Genomic DNA, 24,864 nt, shown 5'->3' with positions numbered 1-24,864 from the left:
AGTTATCAGGTTAATACATATATTTATTAAAAATTCTTCATTTTAAGACTAATTGTTAAGAATCAGGAAGCGGTCAATAAATTTAGGCCCAAAAGTGCAGTTGCTCCAGTTACCATGTATTGAATATATTACTAATCTAGCATTTTCATTGAAGTCATAAGTCACAAATCATTCTTGGGTAATAAATACGACTGAATATACCAGAAGTCAAAACCATAGTCATATAAAACTGCACATTATAAAACCAGCAATCTGTCTTCTCAGTCACTGCCACTCAGTACTCCCAGAAAGGATCTGTCACATACGCTTCTAGACAGACAGGGAACTGTCACAGAGAAACTATTTAAGAAATCAAAATTGGAATATTGGAACCAAAAAAGAAAATCTAAGCATTGAGAAGTGACTAACGGCCTCAGACTAACACAGAGGAACTGATGAAGACAATCACATATATACGTTTTAGGAATCTATTGATAACCAACGTCAGAATCCTTTTATGCAAGACTGAAGAACAGCTCTCTAACTACCACCAATCCTTACTTTAATATGAATAGCAGGATGTGAACTTTTCATTTTTCAAACTGTTGAATGAATTTTCAGACCCTAACCATCCAAATCACACTCCTGTAACTTCTTTGGTGCTGCAGCGGTAACAGGATGGAACTCCTCTGCCATCTCCAAACCTGTTTAATATTTTTTTATAGTCTGTAAAAACAGCATAGCTAGTTAATATTTGATAGCAGAGGCCTGAGAAAGATCTGATTTTTTTATGACAATGTTTTCTTCTGATGTGCAAAAGAACTAAGAACTATTATGTATGAGAAAGAACATTATGTCAACTCCTAGCATAAAGCTTTGATGTCACACAGCAAAGAATACACAAGAAAATCTGAAAGCCAGACTGAAAATTTAAGAAGTAGTTTTTTAAGAAGTCATGGTTAATACCAAGGGAAAGAAGAAAAAAAAAGTTCTGAATCATTTACCAACCAAATAATTACTGCAAAGAACAAGAAGATGTTGAGGCAATAGGACACAAACAGCTGTGGTTAAGTGGGTGCTCTGTGCTTTGGCAACCAGGTCTAACATGGCAATATCGCTGCTTGTACCCATGAGAGCTGGTTTAGACATAGCAACAGTTGCACAGGGCACTGTGCTGTGATACAGAATATGCTCAAAGAAAAAAAAAAGTTGAGAACAAAATTAATTATAATAAATGAGTAAATATGGAAAGCAGGACCTAAGTTAGGGGTAGATTTAGCATACTGCTACTATACCAAGTGAACTGAGCATGGCTGTGTAGCTGAGTTATTCTTCCTTGCCTTCAGTGCAGCTGGTTACTAAGATTTATATATTCAAAAGGGTCCTGATTCTTCTGGACTTGTTAGGAAACACTACAGGAAGCATGATACTCATATTACTTAGCTTCCTCCCCACAACTAAAATAGATACATGTACCACATTCAGTTGTCAAGCATTTCAAAATTATTATTAATTCAGCTTGGACTTAATCTGCTGAATGAAAAAGACTGAAAAAATGTATTTCAGTTTTAAGAATGGAGAGGACTATGACTTGATGTGTCAGAAAATTAGGCTGACAGTCAAGCCTTCATGAGCGCACCACTGAAACTGCCCTTTCCATCAACAGGAATGGACAGTACTTATTTGAAAGGACAATGTGACTGTCAGACACAGAAAGCTGACAGACAGCTTTTCAATCCAGTAAGCATACACAATATGAATAAATTTACAATTTGGAAAAAAATTACAAGATTTCAAGATTACAAGAACAGAAGCAGTTTTTGCTTTGTCATTCTTTCTTAGGTGTATTACCAAAATGCTCCAAGCAGGTGTAAGCTTTGGTAAAGGTCAACACAGTAACAGGCATCTTGTCTTAAGTTCGACTATCGCTGCTGATCTATTAATAACATAACCTTCTAACAAACAATACATGACATTTTAGATACCTCTGGAATTTTTTACCTCCTATACATCCATCCAATATTGCAAGGGTTTGTCTCAGAGAAAGACTTTAACAGTTCTAAATTAAAAATCAGAAGATGCTTCACAAACCCAAAATGCTTTGGTTAGGAGAAAGCAGCAGCTATGCAGCTGAAAAAAAGGGAGTCCAAGAAAAAAAATCCTCTCTGTCTATACATGCTTTGCTAAAAGTCTCTTGACACAAATAAAAGGATCCTCCCCAACATATGGAGGAGCTGCTATGCCCTTCCGGGGATGGTCTGTAGCTATGTTCACCTCAGGCACGCCAAGGAGAGGTGAATTGTCAAATGCAATTTCAATCATTGGGTGGTTTGGTTGAGGCAGATTAGTTGTACGCAATCATGATAGATAGTTTATCCCAGCCCGAAACTGCCGCTTGGGAAATCCTGCACGCAAACGAACAGAAACTCAGTCATTATTAGTGTCAAGAAGGTGCACAAAGGCAAAATTTGGTTGGCAGCCAGGCAAGATGAATCAAGGCGAAAAAGTGACCAATTGCGTGTTCAAAATAGAAATTGATAGGCATGTTGTAGTTTGGAAAGATTTTAAACACCAGAAAAAGTCATACATTATTAATTATCCAGGGATAAATATTTAAAAAGTCTTTCTCTATGGAGAAATACAATTTTTTAAGTCAATGTATATTACATGTATAGTGTCCTAATTTTAAGCTTTTTCATCCCAGAAGCTTCAGTATGACAGTTCCTCACACTTATTATATAACCTCAAATATTCCTGTTCTGTAACAATATTGCAAACTAAAAGTTAACCACCAAATAAACATTTTTAAAACAATTACAAGGTATATGAGTTTTGCTGAATTGTTTGTAAGCAAAGCAATCCTTGGCACCCCTTACAGTGGAGCATAATGGTCATATTTATCACCGTTACCTTTTCAAAGGTACCTAAATATTTAATGAACGAAATAATAAAATCCACCTGTGTGAGCAATCACAATCCTTGTTTCTCTAATAAATAGCAAAAATTTGCTAAAAGAGAATGTCCTCAAGTTTCATTGCCTGAAGTGATACACTCTGACAAATCTAACAGCTCTTTCTGTGTCATTCCTAATGCACTTGTCACTCAGTATTATCCATCCTCATTAATGACAATGGGAAAGTTTATCTTGGGAACACGTTTTAAATCATCCACTCTTTACAATGGGACCATGAAATCTCTTACAAAACATGAGGCGGGAACTACTCTGACAATAAAACCCCTTCCTGGCAGCTTTACTCTTAGTTCCTGTTCAAGGAATAATGTGTTTATCATATGACCATATGGAACAATATATTAGATGAAACTTGAAACAAGAATAGCTGGTTCAATTTTTTAAGATAGGAGGTAATTTTATAATATTTTTATTATGCTGAGAACAGTAAATCTTTTAGGAGCATAATTTTGTATGGAACTATAGTTCTTCTTTTCGGGGAAAAAAAAGCTTAAAAACCACTCATAAAATAGTTTGAATATTAATTCACTAAACACTTGGTATAAATAGTGATACTTCTGTCAGTAAAAATTATTGCTACAGACTGTTCCTGGCTTTGTACAAATTCTGCTTTATTTATAGATATTCTTACCAGTTGTCTAGATTGTGCATATAACAATACACCACTTATGCCTAATTGTCTCCAGTAAATACTCTGTTTTGCTTATGAGTTCTGGAAAATTATACCCCCCCATGTCAATGCTATTTATGCACTTGTAACAGATCGCAATTATTCCCTTCAGATGTGCTAATGTAAAAACTGCAATGCTGATTGCTCTTCTTCATAATGTTGTTTGTAACAACATTATCTTCCATAAAAGCAGCAGTTAATGTACCTTGCTTTCAAATATGTCTGCTCTTACTGCACCTTCAATAAATGGTAAACTTTGCAAAGTAACAATGTAATTTCAAAACACAAACTAGAGAAACAAAAAACAATACAAAGCAAGCATGTGCTGCAAGAAGGTATTACAGATGTTTGTGTGAGCACAGATAACTTCTACACCGAATGTGCAGAATAATGTCATAAAGGATACAAATCCACACCATGGCGTGGATGAACAAGAAAGGAGAAGGAAAAGCAGAACACACCATGCATGTGTATAATTTTTAGTTCAGACTACAGAAGGAAAAAGTGCTTCTTACATGAGGATATAAGTAATCTACTCTCAAAATGCTTTCAGTAACCCTTCTACCTTACAAACACAGCAAAATTTTCCTTTGTAGGTTTAGAGGCTTTTCAGTAACCTGAATCTAATTCCCATTGCTTTTCCAAAGCCAGAACACCCGTTTCAGATCAGGAAAAAAAAGACAACACAGATGCAAGTCCATATCAAAATTGTGTCTCTTCCATACTGCAGCTGTGGCCCTGAAAATTCTTAAATTTGCCCATGTTTTCTTAGGACAGAACAAGCACAAGCCAGTTCTTCCTTTGCTGTTTCCACAGGTTTTCAAAAAAACAAAACATAAAACTACCAGAAGTTTCAGATTATTGCTCAAGATTTTAGCAGGCAATAGTGATTTGTCTTCTTACTCTGCAAAACCTCACTTGATGAAAAGAAAAATTAGAAATAATGTGGCTTTTTATTTAACTGCTGAGAAATTAAATACCTCATTGTAAGTTCTTATCAAAACGTAAAGAAAACCTAAAAAGAAAAAAACATAAGCAGGACACTAATAAAATAAAGCTAAAATAAAATAAAATAAAACATAAAATATGTTTATGCCTAGATATTTGAATGTAGATACTTTAATGACACATACACACAAAAAAACTTGACCTAATACATTTAAGGATAATAATAGTTTGCAGAATGCCTCTTAAGCAAAATGTGAATTCCATTTAAGTATACAGCCCTTCTAAGCATCAGGAATCTCCTTTTAGTTACTCGCTGGAATATCTGCACACATTCAATATTCATGCTGTCTTTCTATCTATTTTTTAAACAGAGTTAAAGGAGTAGCTAAAACTCTGCCAATAAAATGACAGGAAGGCTATTTTTAGTCTAGATGATGTAGACCAAGTACAAACAGCCCATGGCTATGCTACTGTTGAGGATCAGATCTAAACACAAATACTGGATTTTCTTCTTATTAATTCCTTATTTTAACAGCAACAAGAATTACAAATGAAATACTGGTTCTTATCTCTTAATAAACATCCTGGGAGAATCATTTCCCTCTGTATTATAGAGCAAAACCTCATATAACTCTTGTCAAACCTACTCTCTGGTAGCAAAAGGTTTGTGAAAGGTCATTTGAGGCAGCATAGGAAACCTGTAATCCACACAGAATTACAAAGTCTTGTACCAAAAGGTTAGAAGTACTGATTAAGAAGTATATGGTGTTGCCTCAGGGGCTTTAGATTACGCACCTGAGACATAACTGCCTGAAGAGACTGCAGTATTTATTGATTAAGCAACACATTACCAAATTCCTAATAAATCAATGAGAGAAGAGATGAAATCAAGGGATAACACCACATCATAAAGAGCTGAAAATAAAATGCTGCTCAGTTAGTGATATATAGTTGCTCAAGCAGCTGAGGGATGTGTTTATTCTATACATCACATACTGTATGTCAGGATGAGTACAAGCTGTGGCTATATCTACAAGGAGACTTTCCTTGGCCAGTCCCAAGAGCGTAGCTTCACCATAGCCTACTTGGATCCTACTCTCAATCTGCAAGTCAGCACTACCAATTCCGGACACCTATGTCTTTAAGCCAAAAATACTAAAACCAGAACAAGGTCTTCCTTAGCTTACTCATTTCCTCTTTATATGATAAATGAGATTTAAAATAAAAAGTGGTGAATATTGTATTAAATCATTCAGAAGTTTCCTTAAAGACTCAGCTACCATGGGGAAGCCGTCGACCTGAAAACTTTTTAGTTCACACAGAGCCTATTTTTTTCAAAACAAGTGAATGTACAGCTCCTTAGCAAAGATTACTGAAGATTTTAAAACTTCAAATATTAAACAATTATGTTATATTAAGAAGGGCAAGCACCATTTTGAATGTAAGGCAAAACTGATTTCTGTTGAACAGCCATTCTCACATCCTACTTAAAAATGATGAACTTTTTTGTTTGGTTGTTTTTTTTTTTTTTTCCATAGAATCCCAGACTAGTTTTGGTTGGAAGGGACCTTAAAGCTCATCCAGTTCTCACCCCCTGCCACGGGCAAGGACACCTTCCACTAGACCAGGTTGCTCCAAGCCCCGTCCAACCTGGCCTTGAACACTGCCAGGGATGGGGCAACCACAGGTTCTCTGGGCAATCTGTGCTAGTGCCTCATCACTCTCACGTCAAGGTTTTCCGCTTTTACTTTCAAACATGACTCAAGCAGGCACACTGCCCAAAGGTTAGTGATTTAGTATGAAGAAAAGGTAAGTCTATTTCATAACTGATTTGTAAACATATGAATTTAATGAATCTCTAACTGAAAATTCTTCAGTGATTTTTGCTATAACAGACTTGAAGTAGGATGAAAGAAGATGAAGAGCCTACAGACAGTATTTTCATAAGCTAAAAACTATGGGTTTCTCAAACCTTAAATATCTGAGCCATTTAAAATGAATTAGCGAGTGCTGCCAGCTGTTTTCTGAAAGTCAAGCAGTCAATGGCTGGTATACACTGGCACACAAATTCACTTTATTTATGTACTTTTGGGTATCAATACAAAGCTTTGGTTATTGCACTCTATACAGTTACCACTCACATTCTTCAGAAGGAATGAGGAAAGAGGGAGCTGAACTGCAACTTGGTAATCCCATTCAAATTCAAGATGTTATTCTGAAGGGTGTTAATACTGTGTTAACAGTAAGCTGGCCAGAAATACCTCTTGAACTGCAATAAATAATCTTCCTGGGGACAGTCTCACTTGATATTTGAAAAGCTACTGGTTTTTAATATGCAATGAAAAATTTTAAAACTGCATTATGCATAACAACAGATTCCTTTGAAAACCAGACGTAATACAACCAAGAAAAATAAAAGAAAAATAAAATCAATAACAAGCAACTAAAACAGCTGTGAGATAGAGAGCAATAAAGATGGCATGACCAAAATCTAAGTCTGTTTATGCCCTAGGCACCATACTCCTCAGCCATTTTGCTTATGACAATCTACTTTTTGCACAATCCTCTCAGCCAAGAATAAAGAAATAAAATGTATTCTGGAATTCAGTCACAAATAATACCTCATAATTTGGCCAAAGCAGAAAGTTGTGTTTGCACAACAGTTACAGAACATTTTTTCTTCACTTGCAGTACTTTGTAGTCTATTTTTCTCCCCCTGTCTCATTTCAGCACTTTTGTTAAGTCTTTCAGACTAAGAATAGTAAGACTAGTTTGCTCTCAATAAAATGTTCCTGTATATTAAAAGTTCAGTAAAGGGTAATATCCTTTGTGAATCAGTAAAACAAAGAGATGAGAAAAATGGCATGAAAAAGTTTTTTTAGAGGTGAAGAATTTAAAGAAACCATAAATGAGTGGTTTCTTACAGATTATGTTCATCCAAAATCACTAATATTTTCATAAGACTGGAAATGTTAAGCATTAATCTTGAATTTGCAAGATTACAAAAAAACAGTTTGGAATTTGTTTGATTATGCATGCTACTAGTCATAGCAAACATTTCGCAACTTTGCTCTGTTGACCTACAAAATGACATTTTAATCCTTTCCAAGTTTTAGATGGGGCTACCTTACAGTTTCCTACTTTACAGAGTACTTTGAATCATTTTCTGCCCAAAGATCAATAATCAAAAGCATAACAAACAGTACTGAGATGAGATGATCCAGATGGATATGCATCTACCACGCAGAGATGTAAATTCATCCTCTTCTCATTCTTTTCAGTAACAGCCCTGAACTACTACTTAGATGTATTTCAATAAGGTTCAGATATGATGTAAACTGGTGCTTGAGAAAATCTGACTTCCTATAAGCTTAAATTTTTATTTTCCTGCATTAATGTAGATGTACAAAATTTAGAGATCTGTTCTACTGTGTAGAATAACAGAATCATAGAATAGTTAGGGTTGGAGAGGATTTTAAGATCATCAAGTTCCAACCCCCCTGCCATGGGCAAGGACACCTCACACTAAACCATCTCACCCAAGACTGTCCAACCTGGCCCTGAACACTGCCAGGGATGAAGCATTCACAACTTCCCTGGGCAACCCATTCCAGCGCCTCACCACCCTCATAGTAAAGAACTTCTTCCTTTTATCTAACCTAAATTTTCCCTGTTTAAGTTTGAACACATCACCCTTTGTCCTATCACTACAGTCCCTAGTGAAGAGTCCGTCTCCACCATCTCTGTAGGCACCCTTTAGATACTGGAAGGCTGCTATGAGGTCTCCATGCAGCCTTCTCTTCCCCAGGCTGAACAGCCTCAGCTTTCTCAGCCTGTCTTTGTACGGGAGGTGCTCCAGCTCCCTGATCATCCTCGTGGCCCTCTGGACTTGCTCCACCAGCTCCATGTCCTCCTTATGTTTAGCACACCGACATAACATGTAACGGCATCATTAAATTTGTTATTCTTTGTAAAGTGAGAACATCATACAACTATGAAATATCCTATTTTTATTAAAACTTGGTATTTTAAAAAACAGTTAATAGAGGTGGCATTCAGCTCCAGCTGAGAACTATGCGTATAGTGCTTAATTCTTTCTGCTTCTTAAACACTCGGCATCAGTATCGAACTTATATTTATAGAGCACTACTACTTTAGTGAGAAATATATACCTTGTAGATAAAGAGTTTTTTAATCTTTACCAACCAACATTTTAATGAATGATCTCTTTAGCCTACCTGTCCTCTAATACTAAGAAAGTAGGAATATTCTAACTACTTTATTTTCCAGGCAAATAAAAGATAACTTGACCCATTCATTTACAGACTGAACAGGGCCAATTCATTTCATGCTGCAGCACTGACCCTTAACATAGATCCTGTAAATGAGCAGTCCATTACAATATGTACCAGTGACCTTTAATTGCATTAATGGTTTTGTTGCCTGTTCTTCCATTGCAAAAACACCATTATGGTATAAATATTTCTAAACAACGTAATTATTTGTTTTAATAAAAATATATATGACTTCTGTTTACTGACAACGAACTGCAGATGCGCTGTATTTTAAGTTTTAATGTTTAGAATGGAACCCTCATGTTACACTTGTAGAATGTCAAACAACCCATAAATCAAAATGAATTATGAAATAAACTTCAGGATACTACAACTCTTTGTATGCAATCTAAAAGTTAACAGTACCTTCCCATATTCATCTTCAGAACATTAAAATAATTTAGTCTACATTATTCTGTATTACACAATAAGGTGATTATTTTCAAAGTAAATTTGTCCACATGTTCACAATATACAAGTTGAATGAAATTCCATACACCACATAAAACTTATCACTTGACTTCAGTTCTATGTACCATAAATATTCAAGGTTTTTTTCTAACTATGAGCACTCCGAGTACTGTTTTACCTCAAGTTCTTACAATCTAAAAATAATCTCCCAAAACTTTATCTAAATTGTACTGTCACAATTTTAAACACATTTATTTATTCAAAAGTGTTTGAAAGAATGTAATATATTTTTGACAGGCAGCCTTTTACAATATTGAAATAAAATCCTTGATTTCATCAAACCCTTCATATTCTGTGCCTTATTCCTGCAAGGCTCATGCCAAAATGATTTAGTTTGATTTTCTTTAACAATGGTAGGTTGGCTTGACAGCATCTGACAAAACAATTCAGTGAAGTACACCATACCAGGTAAAGAACCTGAACTGGCTACTAGATGAAATAATGCAAAATGGAGCTTGGAATTATGATATTATAGTTTGCAGAAGTACCTTTTTGCAGTATTGCTAATTTTAGATTGAGAAAATTTTATTGTGTTCTAATTAGTATCTTTTGAACTATGTTTAAATAAAACAGTGGTAATTTCTTTATTAATATCATAGGGAAAAAGGCCAGCAAAAATCAATGTAACAGTGGTTTGACTGGCTTAAATTTAATCTGAATTTTATTACAATGTTTTACCACTCTCTGTTAGAAAGTTCAGTTCTTTGTGCAGAGTTCTCTACATTTGAGTCCCTGAGCTGAAGTGGAGCATCCAATACTACAGTCTGCCCCAGGTACGATGCTATCTGCTCAAGGCAGGCTGAGGAGAAAGAGAAGTTTTCCACGTAAGCTCCAAGGGTACTTGTGTTCTCAAGCACGTGGGATGAGAGACCCCAAGGATTTTATTACACTAGAAAATTAAAGAAATACACTTTCTGCTACCCTAAAGAAAAGTTATGTCTCACATTTCAATCAGGAAAAACTGTAAAGTTTCACTTATGCTCCAGACACTGGGCAGTGGGGCAGTCACAACTGTGTTACCCTCTGGCTTGGTAAAAGCAGATTCCATTCTGAGGTTGTAAGGCCCTAACATGGGGTCAAGTCTTGTAATGCCACGATTTATCTACCAAAGTACATTGACTGAGCTCCCAATATTACAATACGTATCACGTAGCATATACCAGCATTGGTGTTACAATGCGTGAACGTTATCTCAGCAAACAAGAATTCATTTCCAATTGCTAAAGAACTATTACCTTACTGAAATTTATAACAAACCAATGTTTTGCCTTTTGTCAGATCACTGGCTCACAGATTCTTTTTGTTAAAATAGTGCCTAAAATAGTTGATTAACTCAAATGTGTTTGTTTATTTATAAAATTGCTCAATTTTATAAACATCAGTGAAATACAGTCAGCGTTAGGGGGTGTCATTAATGAAAGCTGCTTCAAATTTTGTTGGAAGAAGCCTATAAGAAGTGATGCTATTAGAGGTACAAAAGGCGCTTTCTAGTCTCACTGATACACATACATGCCATAACAACCTCTGTATTTTAAATATATGCTGATCCCATATGTACTGATGATTGGGTTGATTTATTGCTCCAGAAGAAACAGCTCATGAATAACCCTGAACCATTATGTTTGTATCTGTTCTTGATGCGTTTAATGAATAACTACAAAATGTTCCAGGAGCACAGTTCTGGCACTCACTGACACCACCATCTCCTGAGTCTCTTAGGACCAAACTGTGTGATGCTAATACCACATTGAAGCACTGAAGACATCAGTTCGGACTTGGTCTTACCACCTCTTTTGGTAAATAATGTACAGCAGTGGCTAACTGCACTTCTTCTTTAAAATTTATTACAGTACAACTGGTATTAAAAAAACCCAAAAGAGAAAAACAGAGAATTCAGGTGGAAGCTACCTAAGATATTTCCTGGTTTTAATGGCCAAATTCACTATCTTACAAAAAAGAGTTTTAAGCCTCCATCCAGATACCAGTGCTGGACACAGCATACACATGAATGTCTGGAGTTGCAATTAAATATTAAAAATATTTTGGCAATCATTAATTTTCTTATAGTCTTTTTTGACAGATGAAGAAAGGACTTTATTTTAATGCCTTTGGAATCATACATTTACTTTAATTCTGTACAGACCTAATTGCTGAGTTTTGTGATTATGTTTCCTTCCAAAGACATAACCTTTTACTCTGGCAATTACCACTGGCAAAAATGCACTGCAGAGTGCTCCATAGTACCATATTGCATCTGCCTGCCACTGAGAAACCAACAACTTGCTTGCCACAGGACTCCTCTCATTCTGACTTACTTCTCCTATCAGGAAACACCTCTCAGAAAAGAATCTTTTGAGCTCAAACATTAAGCTCTGGAAACTTACTTATTTTTGCAGTGTGGCAATTCTTTATATAGCATATGACACTTGGTTTCAAATTGAGCTGTTTTTTTAAGATTTCTATTCTGGTTTGCACAGGTGCTATACAGCCATTAAAAAGAAAATCGTATCATCTGGCTCGTACTCTTACCTCTGGCTCTCTGATAAAAGTCACAACAAGCATTTATTTGACAAACTGTACTATAAAACTTGTAGGAAAACGCTTATTTTCTTCACTATTACGAATTGACTGTTACCAGAATACTTTAAAAATTAGCAGTAAAACAAAACTAGGGAATTAAACTCACAAATTTTCCTATTTGCAAACATTTATATGAATTTATCAAAAGTTTTAACTTTAAATACCTAATTTCAGAGGTTAATGTTGATCAGCCAGTAACAAAGGGAGTTAATCAAATATGAATCTTCTCCAAATGTCTTGTCAAACCAGGTAATGATGTCCTGCCAGCCAAACTCAGAGGGAACATGTGAAACAAATACAAAAGTAAACAGGCCTTAAGCTGCCCAAGGGAAAGTCAGCAAGATGGCAATTTCAATCATTTGGAATAATACTAAAGCAGCCTTAGGCTCTTCTCAGAATGGAAACATGTCACTGTTACTGCAATATTTCAACAAATCAGACTGAAAAAGAAAGGAACACTTATGTAATCGCAGCCCTGGAACAGCACTTTAATCTACAGTAAGGTGGAAAATAATTAAGAGGAAATTCTCTTTTTGCAAGTAATCATAAACATACGTAATAACAAAGGCAAACAACAGTTCCTTAGAAATTTTGAGGAGTGAAAAAAAATCAAACCTAGGCACAGATTCCTTTAGTTTTCATACAGGAGGCTTTGGAACAACAAAGACCAAGTTCTACCAAATAAAACTATGAAGCTAATGTGCCTGTGCAATTTATCAACTGCTGAGGAAAGTTACATTCAGAGTTACAAACAAAGCAAAAAATACTTCAAGAACAATTCTGCTGAAAAGTTTCATTAAGATGAATGGGCTGTCATATCATTTAACTGAGAAATCAAAAAATATTTCAAATATTTGGGGAACTTATCTAATCAGTAAACTTTCAGTATGTGTCTAGTCATGTAGCCATCTTTTAGTCAATCATCAGAAAATCAAAGGCAAATTGGCATGACTCAACCCAAACTTTAATACCGCATGATTGTGTCCTGTAAGCTTGTTTTGTGAGAGGGCTGCTGTGGTTTTAGCAGAGAGATTAACGACCGGACCTAAGCTGGCCTCCAAACCTTGCCCTGCTGATGCCTCAAGCCCTTTGAAGTCTGACCATCATACCTGGCAAAACAACAGTGGGAACTAGGCTGGTGTCAGATCTAATCAAGTTTCCTGCCTCAGCATAGCTAACTATGGGGTACACTAATTGGCCCAATTGCGGATTATACCTTTTGCTACAGATTCAAGACAATAATTTAGTCAAATGATGGTTTTTATCTCCTTCTAATTAAGATTCCGAAGTGGGAAGAAATAGGATTAGACAGGCTAACTTCAAAATTGTATCCTTTAAAGTGGTATGCACATATGACAGATCTCTGATAATATTCCATATAATAATATATCACTAGTAACTACTGTGTGAAGATCTGGGAAAGCTTGATAGAGCTACTGCACCTTTTATGATAAACATGTAAGTTTTCCTTGAAAGGGTCTACCACATTATTTACGAATGAAAAATGAACACTCATAAATATTAATAAAAAAATCTTCAATTAAAAAAAAATCCCTTCAGAATACATTTCAGTCAATCTCATTTTGATGACGAAGATACAGGAAAACCTGCAACAGTTCAATGATTCTGCAGACTATGAAGAGGAGGAGTCCCTCTCACAAAACTGCAATCTAATAAAATGGATTTGACATTTAAGGTTGCTTTACAGATGAGGGCCAAACCATAAAATGATTTAACTGGTAAGCAATCCAGAGCTGAGAAAATCCATGTCCCATGCCCTTATTTTAAACTGTCAAAAAAGAATGATGTAGTGATGAAAAGCTTTTTTAGAGAAATTTTGCCATAAATCACAGGTTGTATATTTCTAACTTTTCTTACATAATTTGTTTTTAAAATGGCATTTCAAGTAGAGGTCAGTATTTTCACCCTAAAGTGTGTATATCTAAGCAGTAGATACATTTTTTTAAAAAACTGTAACATACTCAAAATACATTTTTACTTCACATTTAACCTACACACTAAAGAAATCATCAACTTAGATGTACTTTGTACAAAGTATACTGTTGCTTGTACACAATACACAGCGTTGTGCTGCTTTGTTTTTACCGCCAGAACCAAACCTGACTGCTGACACAACACACTCTAACTGCAGAAACCCATCTTATTCACATCCCTTCTTAATTCAGTTTTCCCTTGCTCCCATTTTCTTACGGACCTCAGTGTGCTACTCAGCGTAGCTGCCTCCCCTATAGTATGAGGAAGAAAAACATATATATTATATTATAGATTACTGAAATGTGTACAGGAAGATCACAGTAGGACACTGACCCTGCATGTTCAAAACCGGCTAGTTTGTCTTAGTTCAGCAGCTTATAGAAAGCACACCTCTGACAAAACCTGGTTATTCTAAAGGGGGTGCAGCTAAGCAAGGAAGGGAGAAATTACACAGGCAGGTCATCCATGCAAGTCTAGGGCAACAGGTTGTTTCAAGAGTTCTGCTACACCCATTTCCAACACTTCTGTCCCACTGCTAATTCCATGCTTTTTACAGAGACTCCTGCTAAAGGTTTTGTCATTTTTTGTTTGGTGTTGGTTTTGTTTTTTTTTGTTCCAAATCACATTACAAATTGGAATCCCAAATACAGCAGACAGAAAAAGATACATTCTGAGTCAGGACTCAGTGAGGGAAAAAAAAACAAATATTCTAATTCATAGCCATAATAAATGAAAATTTACTATGTTGCGCAATGAGGGTGCACTCTTCTCTGCACTTCTGAAAATATTAAGAATGTTTGTATTTCAAAATCAAACAGATGGCTATTAAGGTATTTGTTTCTAATGTACCGCTCAAAAGCAGTTGTTAAAATGGGTTAACTGGTTTCACTAACCACATTCCCTGGAAAGTGAGAAGCATTATGAAGGAATGTCTTTGGGAAAAATGTCCTCCTCCATGTATTTGCCTTTAAGTGGCTTCTGAAAAGGATACCTCTAGTTGTGAAATTTCTAGCACTCATGCAGAGATGACCTGCATGAAGAACTGGCTGCCTGATTAACTATTAACTACTCTCAATAGGGTTAGATAATTAAAGACATTGATGACCATTAATTAGGAGGAGGGCACCTTAATTTGTCACTTGATAGGGCCCTTTCAATGATTTATAGGTTAGGGCTACTTGCAATTGTGAAGGGGAGGGGGCAGTGAAGAGAGAGAACCCTTAAGTTACCTTATCAAGTGGCCAGCTAAAAAGGGCAGAGGGTCAAATAAGGGCCAAAATGGTCACTTAAGGGTGAAGTCCCAAACACCAAAGCAGTGCCAAGCCACATTGACCATCATTTGGTGATGGAGTAAAAAATATGCTAATTTATTGGTGGCAATTCTCTCTTTTTATGGTTTCAAGCAGTTAAGACAAGTGGCCTGCTTAAGAGCTTTTCATCTGAAAAGAGATTAAACAAAATGGTTTGTCAGGGATGCTTGGCTGTTTTATGTCTTTGTTAAAAAAAAATTTGCCCAGACTGTACCAATGACTATCACAGCGCCCTGAAAGCCATCTTCCATCTCTAAGCATTACTTGGTTAATAAATACATCAGCTCTAATTGCTTAATAGTGCTATGTTCATTTGCTCTTTAGCAAGATTAAAATGAAATACATCTTTTGTATTACTACCTTCTATCAGGACTGTCTGCATAAAGGTCATAGAAAAAAGTTTAAATTTAGTAGGAAATTTACTTAGGGACATTAGTGTAAATGATACTGTGTTTAAAATGACATAAAAGAGCGAAAGGTGATTTCTGTAATGCAAAGAAAATGGTTTCTGAATACTGATAAGGACACTTATCCCTCATACCACACACAATTTTAGGCAGCATTAGACATTAAAATCCCTCTACTGGGGTAATAACATGTAGCTACTTTCCCACCCACTAACACAAGTAAGAGCAAGTCATTAACATTTAATTAAATATGCTCCCGACATCCTTAGAAACATGTCACACTTTGTTATTGAAGGTTGTGGCCTACTTTCTATGTACATTTTAAAGCCAAATAAACTATTTATAACAGACTGATTTAGTGCCGCAAATGAGACATTTTTAATTAGAATTCATATAACAGGATTTTATAAAGTCATTCTGAACAGCAAAACCAGAGTGAAATGAATTTACAACATCTGATGCATATTTCATGCATTTCACAAAACGAAACATAAGAGATGGGATTAGCTCCACCTTTTGGGTTCTAAATAGTGAAACAAAACTGTTTCTCTTACCTCAATGGTGAACAGCTTCCTTTTTAATCTAAAAGCAAGATCCTTCGTGTCTGACACATCACAGATCAAGCTATTAAGCCGAGGAATCTGACGTACATGAACCAAACCTGGTGGAAAGAAAGAGTAAAGGAGGAAAAAGAATTAAGAAAACGCTGTCATCTAGATGCATAAATTAGTCCTACAGCAGAATTCTGTATATTTACACACTCATCCTCCCCTTTTTAAACTGGAGCTTACTACCAGGAGCAATGAAGCAAATGGTGTGATTATACTCAAGTAATCAAGCAGAATAAGATAAACAGAAATCCTTTTGCGAGGAAAACTAATTGCACTTTGGTACAGAAGTACAGATGTAAAGAGCGATCTTAGTACTTGTCAAAACTACAGCCGGTTTGTGTGTGATTTTCTCTTTTATTTACAGTAAGCAAATATGGCTATCACCTTGCATGCTGCCCACGGCACCACTGAGTGATCTTTATTTTATTAAATGCACCAGTAAGCAGCCAGCAAAACAAGGCTTATGGGTTAGTGATAACCACTGAAGCTCTAATGAGAAGTACTTCATTTTGCGCCCTGAAAACGACTTGAAATCAAGTTGCTGGAAAATACTGATTTAGATCCTGCTTTTCAAGAAATTTTAACCCCTATGCCATGCTTGGAGAAATACATTTTCTTTGTGCAGGAGGCTTACAGAGCTGTTCAGATGATTTTAACAGTACTAGGTGCACTGCAAGCTCTGCATTCTGTCAGCTAAAGCTCAAGCTGATTTTTTCTGACAAGGACGCTGGATGGTTTTTGTGCAGCCTAATATAGTTTCTGAACAACCTAAGGGTGATTTCCTACATCTGAAACCCAGGAAAATTCTACAGGGCTTCTCAATTACTGGCCTATATTTGCTATTCATAAAGTCACCATCTAAATGGAAATACTGAACATTTATAAAAGACAACTTACTTGAAAACGGCAGCTGTGAGAAAAACCCCAAGCACTAAAACCCTAATTTAAAGTAAGGCAAGTATTTTTGGGGGGTTTATTTTTTTTTTCTTTTTTTAAGGAAGAATAAGGGTAGAAAGTTTCCTAAAATAGAAATAATTTTAAAAGCACCATTTTTATGGGTACCAATTACAAAAATTCTCAATAGTATTAGAAAAATATTTTTATACTTTGAAACCTTCTATCCCTGTCTCCAGTCTGGTGACATAGGAGAATTATTTCTTTGGCTCATGAGTTCAAAATAGAATTATTATGTATAGAAATACCAGGTACAACACAAGGTTGCTTATACACAGTATTCTAAAATTTTTACTTAAAAATCAGCTATATAATTCTTCTGTTATTATATGGACTTTCCAATCATTTAGATTTACAGACAGCTTAATAAAATTATTTGTGTAGGATTCATTAAATAATGCAATAATTTAAGTAAGCTTCTATTGAATGTCAAAATCTTCCACCATCTGCAGTAATTAAATAATCTTAAAATATATTCTTAAGCAAACAGAATCCACAAAGTTAAAACTGTCAAGAATACCTTTTTTAGAATGTTAAGTTACGGTTGCCTAAACCTCAAAAGCTATGTATATTGGCATATCATTTTTATTAAGTAGTACCAGAAATGATTTAGCATACAGTTTTACAGGAACCCAGGAAATAACTGCTAAAACACACATTGTCTTAAAGAATTTTTTCCTTTCCCTGAGAAAGGGAGCATCAAATTGACAGAATTATGTTAGCATAAACAAATGCCACAGCACCATTATACAGTTGAAAAAATAATGAGGCAAATTATTCTAGCTTTTGTTCACATTTCTTTTTTTGTTCACCTTTTTTTCAGATAATGAGATGTGCACTATTTTCAGATTAAAAAAGATTTTTCTCTGATTTATTAATTACAGCCTGCATACACACAGTGGTGTCTCAACACCATCTTTGCTTCTTTTTCTGTGTATGCTGCTGTGGAAAACACTGCCACATTCTCACATGTTTACAGCAGGTTTTGGATAAGCGGTTTACTTTCAACTAAAGGTTTCTATGGAACTCCAGTAGTATCATAATAATAATAGCTGTAATTTATGCACCCTTGGAGCACCGCTCTGGATTAGCTAAAATTGTTTCTCATTCACTGCTTTGGCTATGCATAACTTCTAATCTAGTCTTTTAAAACTTAAATAGTTCTGCTGAAGCAGCTAACATAGTTTTTGGGAAACAACAAACAAGATTAAACACCATTACACGTTTCGAATATAAATCACTTGAAAGTCTAAATGATTTTGTACCAAAATTAGTTTTGCATTTTCCATGCCACACATATTCATATTCATTTCTTTAAATGCGTAAGTGCTATAACATAAAGCTGAAAACCAGAACATTATTTTTAGATCAAGTTTATACAGCACACCATTTAGCAGTTTATTCACCTTAATATAATATATGTTTTCTTGTGTTCTCTATTTAAAACTTGGCAGATCAAAAGTATTGATTTCACGACAGATTCAGCTCGCTGGTCAGATGATTGCCAAGGTTCCTCTGCATGTGAATTCCCCAAAGCCTGCCTGTTGAGATGTACATCTGATTGAGCCATGCCTCCGTAATATGGCTTGACAACATGCAAGGAGTTGCCATGTTTCCTTTGCAGCCTTAATGCACTTTACTGAAAATTTTCCTAACTCAAGCCTGGTTAGCAAGGAGAAACATCTAAGAGGTTTATTCTAAAATGAAATCAAATGCTACTTTATAGCAGATACCCAATTGGAGGGTAAGCCACTAAGTGCCCTAGAAACACTCAAGGCAGACTTTTTGCATTGCTAAAGAAGGAACTTACCATGGTAGTCCTTGTATAATGGATTGGTTTCTCTCTCTGAGCCAATAAATGATTCAAGACCAAGTACTGTATCTGACAAGTTTGTTACACGTTCCATAATTGCTTTATTCTGTAAGACATGGAAACAAAATACACATCCTATGTGATGAAAAAGGTAATTAATGTTCATAGAGTAAGCCTTGGTCTTCTCAATGGCAAACTGGGGAGAAAATAGGTCATAAATACCTAGAAATTACATTAGAGGGCTTTTTTATTTTTTTAAGAAAAAGGACTTGAAATTTTGGTCTAAAGAAAACATATTTGACAAGGAGAAACTATAAAAGGGCTAACTCAGCAAAAAATTAATATTTTCCTAAATCTTCAGAACATCAGCATTTGCTCACATCAAGAGATATTTACAAACTATGCGGCAGTTAAGCACCTCTCACTGACTTCTACTATGAGTCAAGATGCCCAGCTTTTGTTTGTGCTCTGAAAACTTTGGTTTTGGATACACTTAAGTATATCTCTAAGATTTTGAGCAAGTACAACCCACATGATTATTCGTTTTGGTCATCAGTCAAAACCATGGAAACCCAAAGCATTTCTTTCCTCCAGTATTTTTCTTTCTAAAAGTTACTCTCTATACAACATATGAATCTAAGGCTTCAAGCAGCATTAGAATTTCTCAATATATTTGTGGTAAGTGAAGCCTTATGCCTCGTGCAACAATGGAGTGCCATGTGCCTTAAATAAGCTGTTTTCTGTGCAGTTTTCCTTACTTCATTTTATGGAGCAGAAAACAACATTCAAAGGTGACAACAGAGATCTTCAGAGGTAACTCCAGACTAAATGTTCTTAAATGATTTGATGATGTCAGTATTTAATGAGGAAAAAAAAAAAAGAAAAAAAAGAGACAAATCTGTGCTAAAAGCAAAATATTTCTTTAAAATAAGAAGTTGTTATCTTGCAGCTGCCTGGACAGCTGGTATACTTTGGAGTAGAGAGAAGGGAAACATCCCTTCGTAAGTTGGAAAAGTCCATTCATTGTACTGACATACAGGTTCATTTATTAAAATAGCGATTAGTACATCAATTGCTTTCAGGAACCCATGTTTCAGTGACAGTCTATTTCCTAGTCACAGAGAGGCCTACAAAGCAGACATGAAAGCTGAACATTTCCTACTCTCATCAAAGAATAATCTGAATTCTCCTTGTTGACCTCTACAGAAAGTAACTTGTGGCCTGCCTGCACAGACCAATCTGCTCAGGTTACAAGGCCTAAATCCACAGATCCCATGGCACCTTTACACCCCCTCCCATTCCCACCTTAGGGCCAGATGGCATTAAATCCTGGGGACTGATCTCTTTTCAAAGCCCGTACTTGTGCACAGGCCAAAATGATCTATCCCCACAGAATCAGGGAACTTCAGTTTTACCTGCAAAGTCTAATGATGGATAATGATAAAACACTACAGAATTTCCCTTATGAGGAATAACATGAGTGATCTGAGTTAAAAGAACACTGGCTACCCATCAATCCCTAAGCTTTGCTTTTATATCCACCCCCGAAATATTAAAGCTGACTTGCAAGTTACTTCCTCTTCTAGGAAGAGAGAGACAGTATACTACATATCAATGGAACCTTTTGGTTACATTATTCTACAGAGACAACCACATAAAGATGGTATAAATATAAATCTGAAGTAGCCAACGATCTCTAGATTTCCACAGACCAGAAATGACCGTATCTTTCCAGTTCTTCGGCAGGATGCTGGATGTTATTTGTATTAGCAGGCAAAACAAAATTGGTACATAAATAAACAAAATTATGATTTCTGGAAGCTAACCTAATTCTCAGTATGGAAAAAATATTCTACCATTTAAAGAAAAATTTGCTGTCCATTAATGTTTTTGCTTGCTGGTTTGGATAAAAATGGGTTACAAAAACTGGACTGAAAGATGGTCAGCCATCAGCAAGGTATCCTCACCATTAACAGTCCTGCAAAAACCAAGAACAGCATCTTTCCTATTTGGCCTTAATTCTGGAAAGATTAAAGTGAGGGACAGCACCTCAATAGTTGCCTAATGATACATATGTCAATGCTGGCTTCAGTTTTTCTTAATAGGTTTGCTTTCTTAAATTGTAGTCTGTTTGCCTGCTGATTACGGTTTTGTTTTTAAAGTGTGTAAAAATATTCCCCTGGCTTAATGCAGTGCATCTTGGGAAATATTTCGCACAGTGAATCGCCACACCAAACAGACATTTGCTTATGTGGCATTGTTGCCATAGATTTGTATCTATCATGTATTTTCTAGTTTGCAGCACTCAGCACATTAACGTTCAATCAAAGCTGACGTCAGCACACAGATACTTGTGATGTATGGCATCCTGACATAAACACACAAATCATGTTGCCCCATCTGGGCTTGAAAATTTAACAGAGCTCCAGATCTTCCTCCAGCCCCATACAAATCTACCTCCTGCTTCTGGCATAAACTTGGCAGCTCTGGAGGTGAGCCAGGACATGGTTAGGAGAGAAGCCAGGAATGGGGAGATTCAGGGAAAGAGTTTGTTGGCAGCTGGAAGAGGCATTGTTTTAAATTGCATGCAAAAAATAAAAAAAACCCAAACTCCAACCCAGTCCTGAAAAGTTTTCAGTCTTGCTAGATGCACTGCAGGTCTTCTTAATTAGTTAGTTCAGCCAAAATGTAATTATTCTAACAACATGGTAGCAAGCCTGTTGTGCAGGCTGGGCTGGGCATTCATTCTATATCTTACTTTGTGCTTGCTGTTTTAGAGAGAAATTATCTTTTAAGGGCAAACTTGCAATATTAGGGCTTAACCAAGCAAAACTAAATTTGTAGTTTCAAAACAATAGGAAACTAGACATATTTGTTTAACCAGCTTTTGGGAAGGGCAATTATAGAAAAAGACTGCTTTGTCCTACTAATTTATTTGCAGAATCTACATAGCTTCAAGTAATTATTTGTGTGTATTTGTAAATACTTATTTACAAATAAACATATCATCTCCTGTGTCTGAGTATAAAGCACAGTATTCTACCAACAAAAATACATGTACAGCCTCTGTACTCAGACTTACAGACTGAAATTAATACTGTGTTTCTCCTGGATTGAGTTCTTACTGTACTGCAATTTTACAATTACTACTAATAATCAAATCAATCTTGGTTCATCTGTATTCTGTATTAGGAAAAAAACCCTCTCTTTTCAACTCTGCTCTAATTTCTAGTTCTCCTCTGATTTCCTGTCAAATTTTTTATAACACCCAGAGATATGTCCTCCCATTTTTATTTCATCAGTTTCTAAAGAAATTAAAAAGCTCACAAAATTTAAGTAATAATATTTAATTTTTTAGTCCTCCCACTGGATTAAGTATAAAAAAGTAAAAAAACTGAAAATGTTCTTAGAATGGCCTCAACTTTGGTATATAGTACCTATCTCAAAATTTAATAGAAAAATAAGAGACTCATGTTAAAGCTCTACAATGAGATCCAACTAGCACCTGTATAAATACATTAAGCTCTTGAATCATATGGGCTTCATGTGTTTGCATTTGTATTCAGATCAATACATCAACATAATTTTAATACTAATTCATATATTGGATTGAAAATAAGGTATTTTAAGACTATGTCTCTTCAAAGAGACATTAGGCCTATCTTTTGACAGAGGGTTTTATTTTTCTGTACCTTTACATCCTAGTAATCTAATTCCATCACTGATTTTATTTGAAAACATTTAATTAAAGAGCTAATACATCAAATCCTAAAATGGATTTCATTACCTAAAAAACTACTTACAAGCAACTGCTAGCACTGGGACAAAACCCAGTAAGTTACATACATTCCCCATATAACAGCAGAGAATTTAAAGATGAATTCAGATATTCCCCCCAAGTTTAGGTAAATTGTAATTGCAGGCAACAGTTTATGTTGTCAACAGCAGGTGAGTGCAGTAATCCTGACACTTCATTTGAAAGAAGGTCTCAATAATAAACAGCAAGCAAACAAGTGCATGCAAAGTAACAGGAACCTTATAAACTTAAAGCATATTTTGGTGTGTGAATTTTCACAAAAAAGATCAACACTAGGTTGTGCCACATTGGACTATAATGAAGCACTGGCTGGATGTCCAATAGATAAATAATTCTTGATATTTTCTGAGAGATTATCACAGAATTGTGTGGTAATGACTTCACAATATGCAAATATTTACCACTTGCCATTACTACTTAATTTCCAAAGAATTATAAATTGAAAGTCTATGTAAATAATTACTGCTTAGAAAATCCAAGAATTACCCATACATTTTGGGAAAATAATTTAGGTATCAGGTTCTTGTACTAGTTATATAGAGATACAGTTTGTGCACTTTTTCATCATCCACAAATCCTCAAAAGATTAATAACTGCTCTGCCAAACAGTGTTTTAGCAGTAATTAATAAAGCCTGCAAAGTATAAAATTCTATACTTACTCTGACTCTAAGTTGATTAGCACTGTTTTCAGTGCTTGCACACACCAAACCTACTCACTGAACTTTGAATTTTGGCTCCAAAATGAATATACACTCAGGCTACTGGAACATAAGATAAGGAACAATACATAAACAAATTTTGGCATGCAGAAATCTCTACCAGTGTCACAACAAAACTGAATACAAGCATGATGTCTTTGCTGGAAGACAGATATCCTAGAAATATATTTCAAGATTTACTACAAATAATGTCTTCAAGTGACAAGAAATTCACATTTAGGGATTCAGACTGATCAGGCATCTTCTTTTACCTTTGAAGAACCTTACTGACTAAAATAGAACTTAAGTATAAATATCTGTTCATATGGCTGAAATCACAGAAGCCTGATTTTGGTTCATTTGTTCAGACACACAGTGTACTACTGCACTAGCTATGAAGCAATGAATAGCATTTTTGAATAATTACATACAGATTACAGAAGCAAAGAAAGGACAAGTAGTGAAGACATGAGCAGGTAATTAGATACAACCTACTTGTAAAAATGGGAAGGGAGTAACAAAGCATCTGCTGGCCAATATGTTACATGAGGTATTAATTCCAGATTTTGGTTGGTTCTTTTGAAGTTGCTTTTAATAATGTGTGTCCTGATAGTCTTTGGAGTCTTTCAACTGTGAAACTAGTTAGAACTATTATTCTTGTTTCCTAAGAACTCAAAACATTTGAGGCATGGTTCCCTTATCTTACACCTAAACCACTATCACTGCTATAGGAACACTGCAATGCTATTATCAAATATATCAGACGACAGTGGATGACACAGAATCCATAAAAAAATTCAGGATAAGTTTTCAGGAAGAATAATCAGCTTGGAAATAAAAACTAAGTATTACATACACAAAAATCTTTAGATCTTCACTGAAAATGGATGGCCTTGACTTGCCTACTACTTGAGGTATAAAAGTATTTAATGCCAGCAAACCTTGGCACCCTACGAAATAAAAGTATATTTTGCCATGAGAGGAAAGACCTAAAAAGGCCAACACTGAAATAAATGATGACTCAACAGGTAAAACAAGGAAGTCAATAACAGCTGCTGCTGAGGCCTACAAAACCAAAAGTGAGAACAAAGACTATGTAGTTTAAAACAAACTTTCCATCTGTTGATCTCCAAGTGCTTTACAAAAGAAAGGCAAGTCCTGCATTCTGCATTTCCAAGTCAAGCAACAAGCACAAAGATGTCATGTGAGTTGTCCAATGTCACAAGCCTGTTGACAGTAAGCTGGGAACTGAACTTAGCCTTTCACTATTTTCCCTCCATTTCAGACCTGGCTTAGGAGGCTGCA

At 35.5% G+C, this 24,864-nt stretch overlaps 1 protein-coding gene across 7 annotated transcripts in view; it reads right to left on the bottom strand.

The window, feature by feature from the left end:
- ELP4 (elongator acetyltransferase complex subunit 4) overlaps positions 1-24,864 on the bottom strand; it is a 140,401-nt gene that overhangs the window by 62,410 nt on the left and 53,127 nt on the right. For 6 of the 7 annotated variants that reach the window (XR_009745009.1, XM_061462802.1, XM_061462803.1 and 3 more), the window contains 2 exons: positions 19,041-19,149; positions 16,220-16,326 (listed from right to left, as the gene is read on the bottom strand). Coding sequence is in view for 6 of the 7 variants with exons in the window: in XM_061462802.1 (XP_061318786.1) it covers positions 16,220-16,326; positions 19,041-19,149 (216 nt within the window). In the remaining variant the exon portion in view is untranslated. Of the gene's footprint in view, positions 1-11,910; positions 12,394-16,219; positions 16,327-19,040; positions 19,150-24,864 lie in introns of those variants that run through there. The other variant, XM_061462801.1, reaches the window with a different exon arrangement.

This window comes from Pezoporus flaviventris, unplaced genomic scaffold, assembly GCF_033815535.1.
Source record: "Pezoporus flaviventris isolate CSIRO_AGI_PZ_B2104156 unplaced genomic scaffold, CSIRO_AGI_Pfla_v1 ptg000036l, whole genome shotgun sequence".
In the NCBI taxonomy this organism is placed as follows: Eukaryota; Metazoa; Chordata; class Aves; order Psittaciformes; family Psittacidae; genus Pezoporus; species Pezoporus flaviventris.
This window is presented reverse-complemented; position numbering and strand designations above follow the sequence as displayed.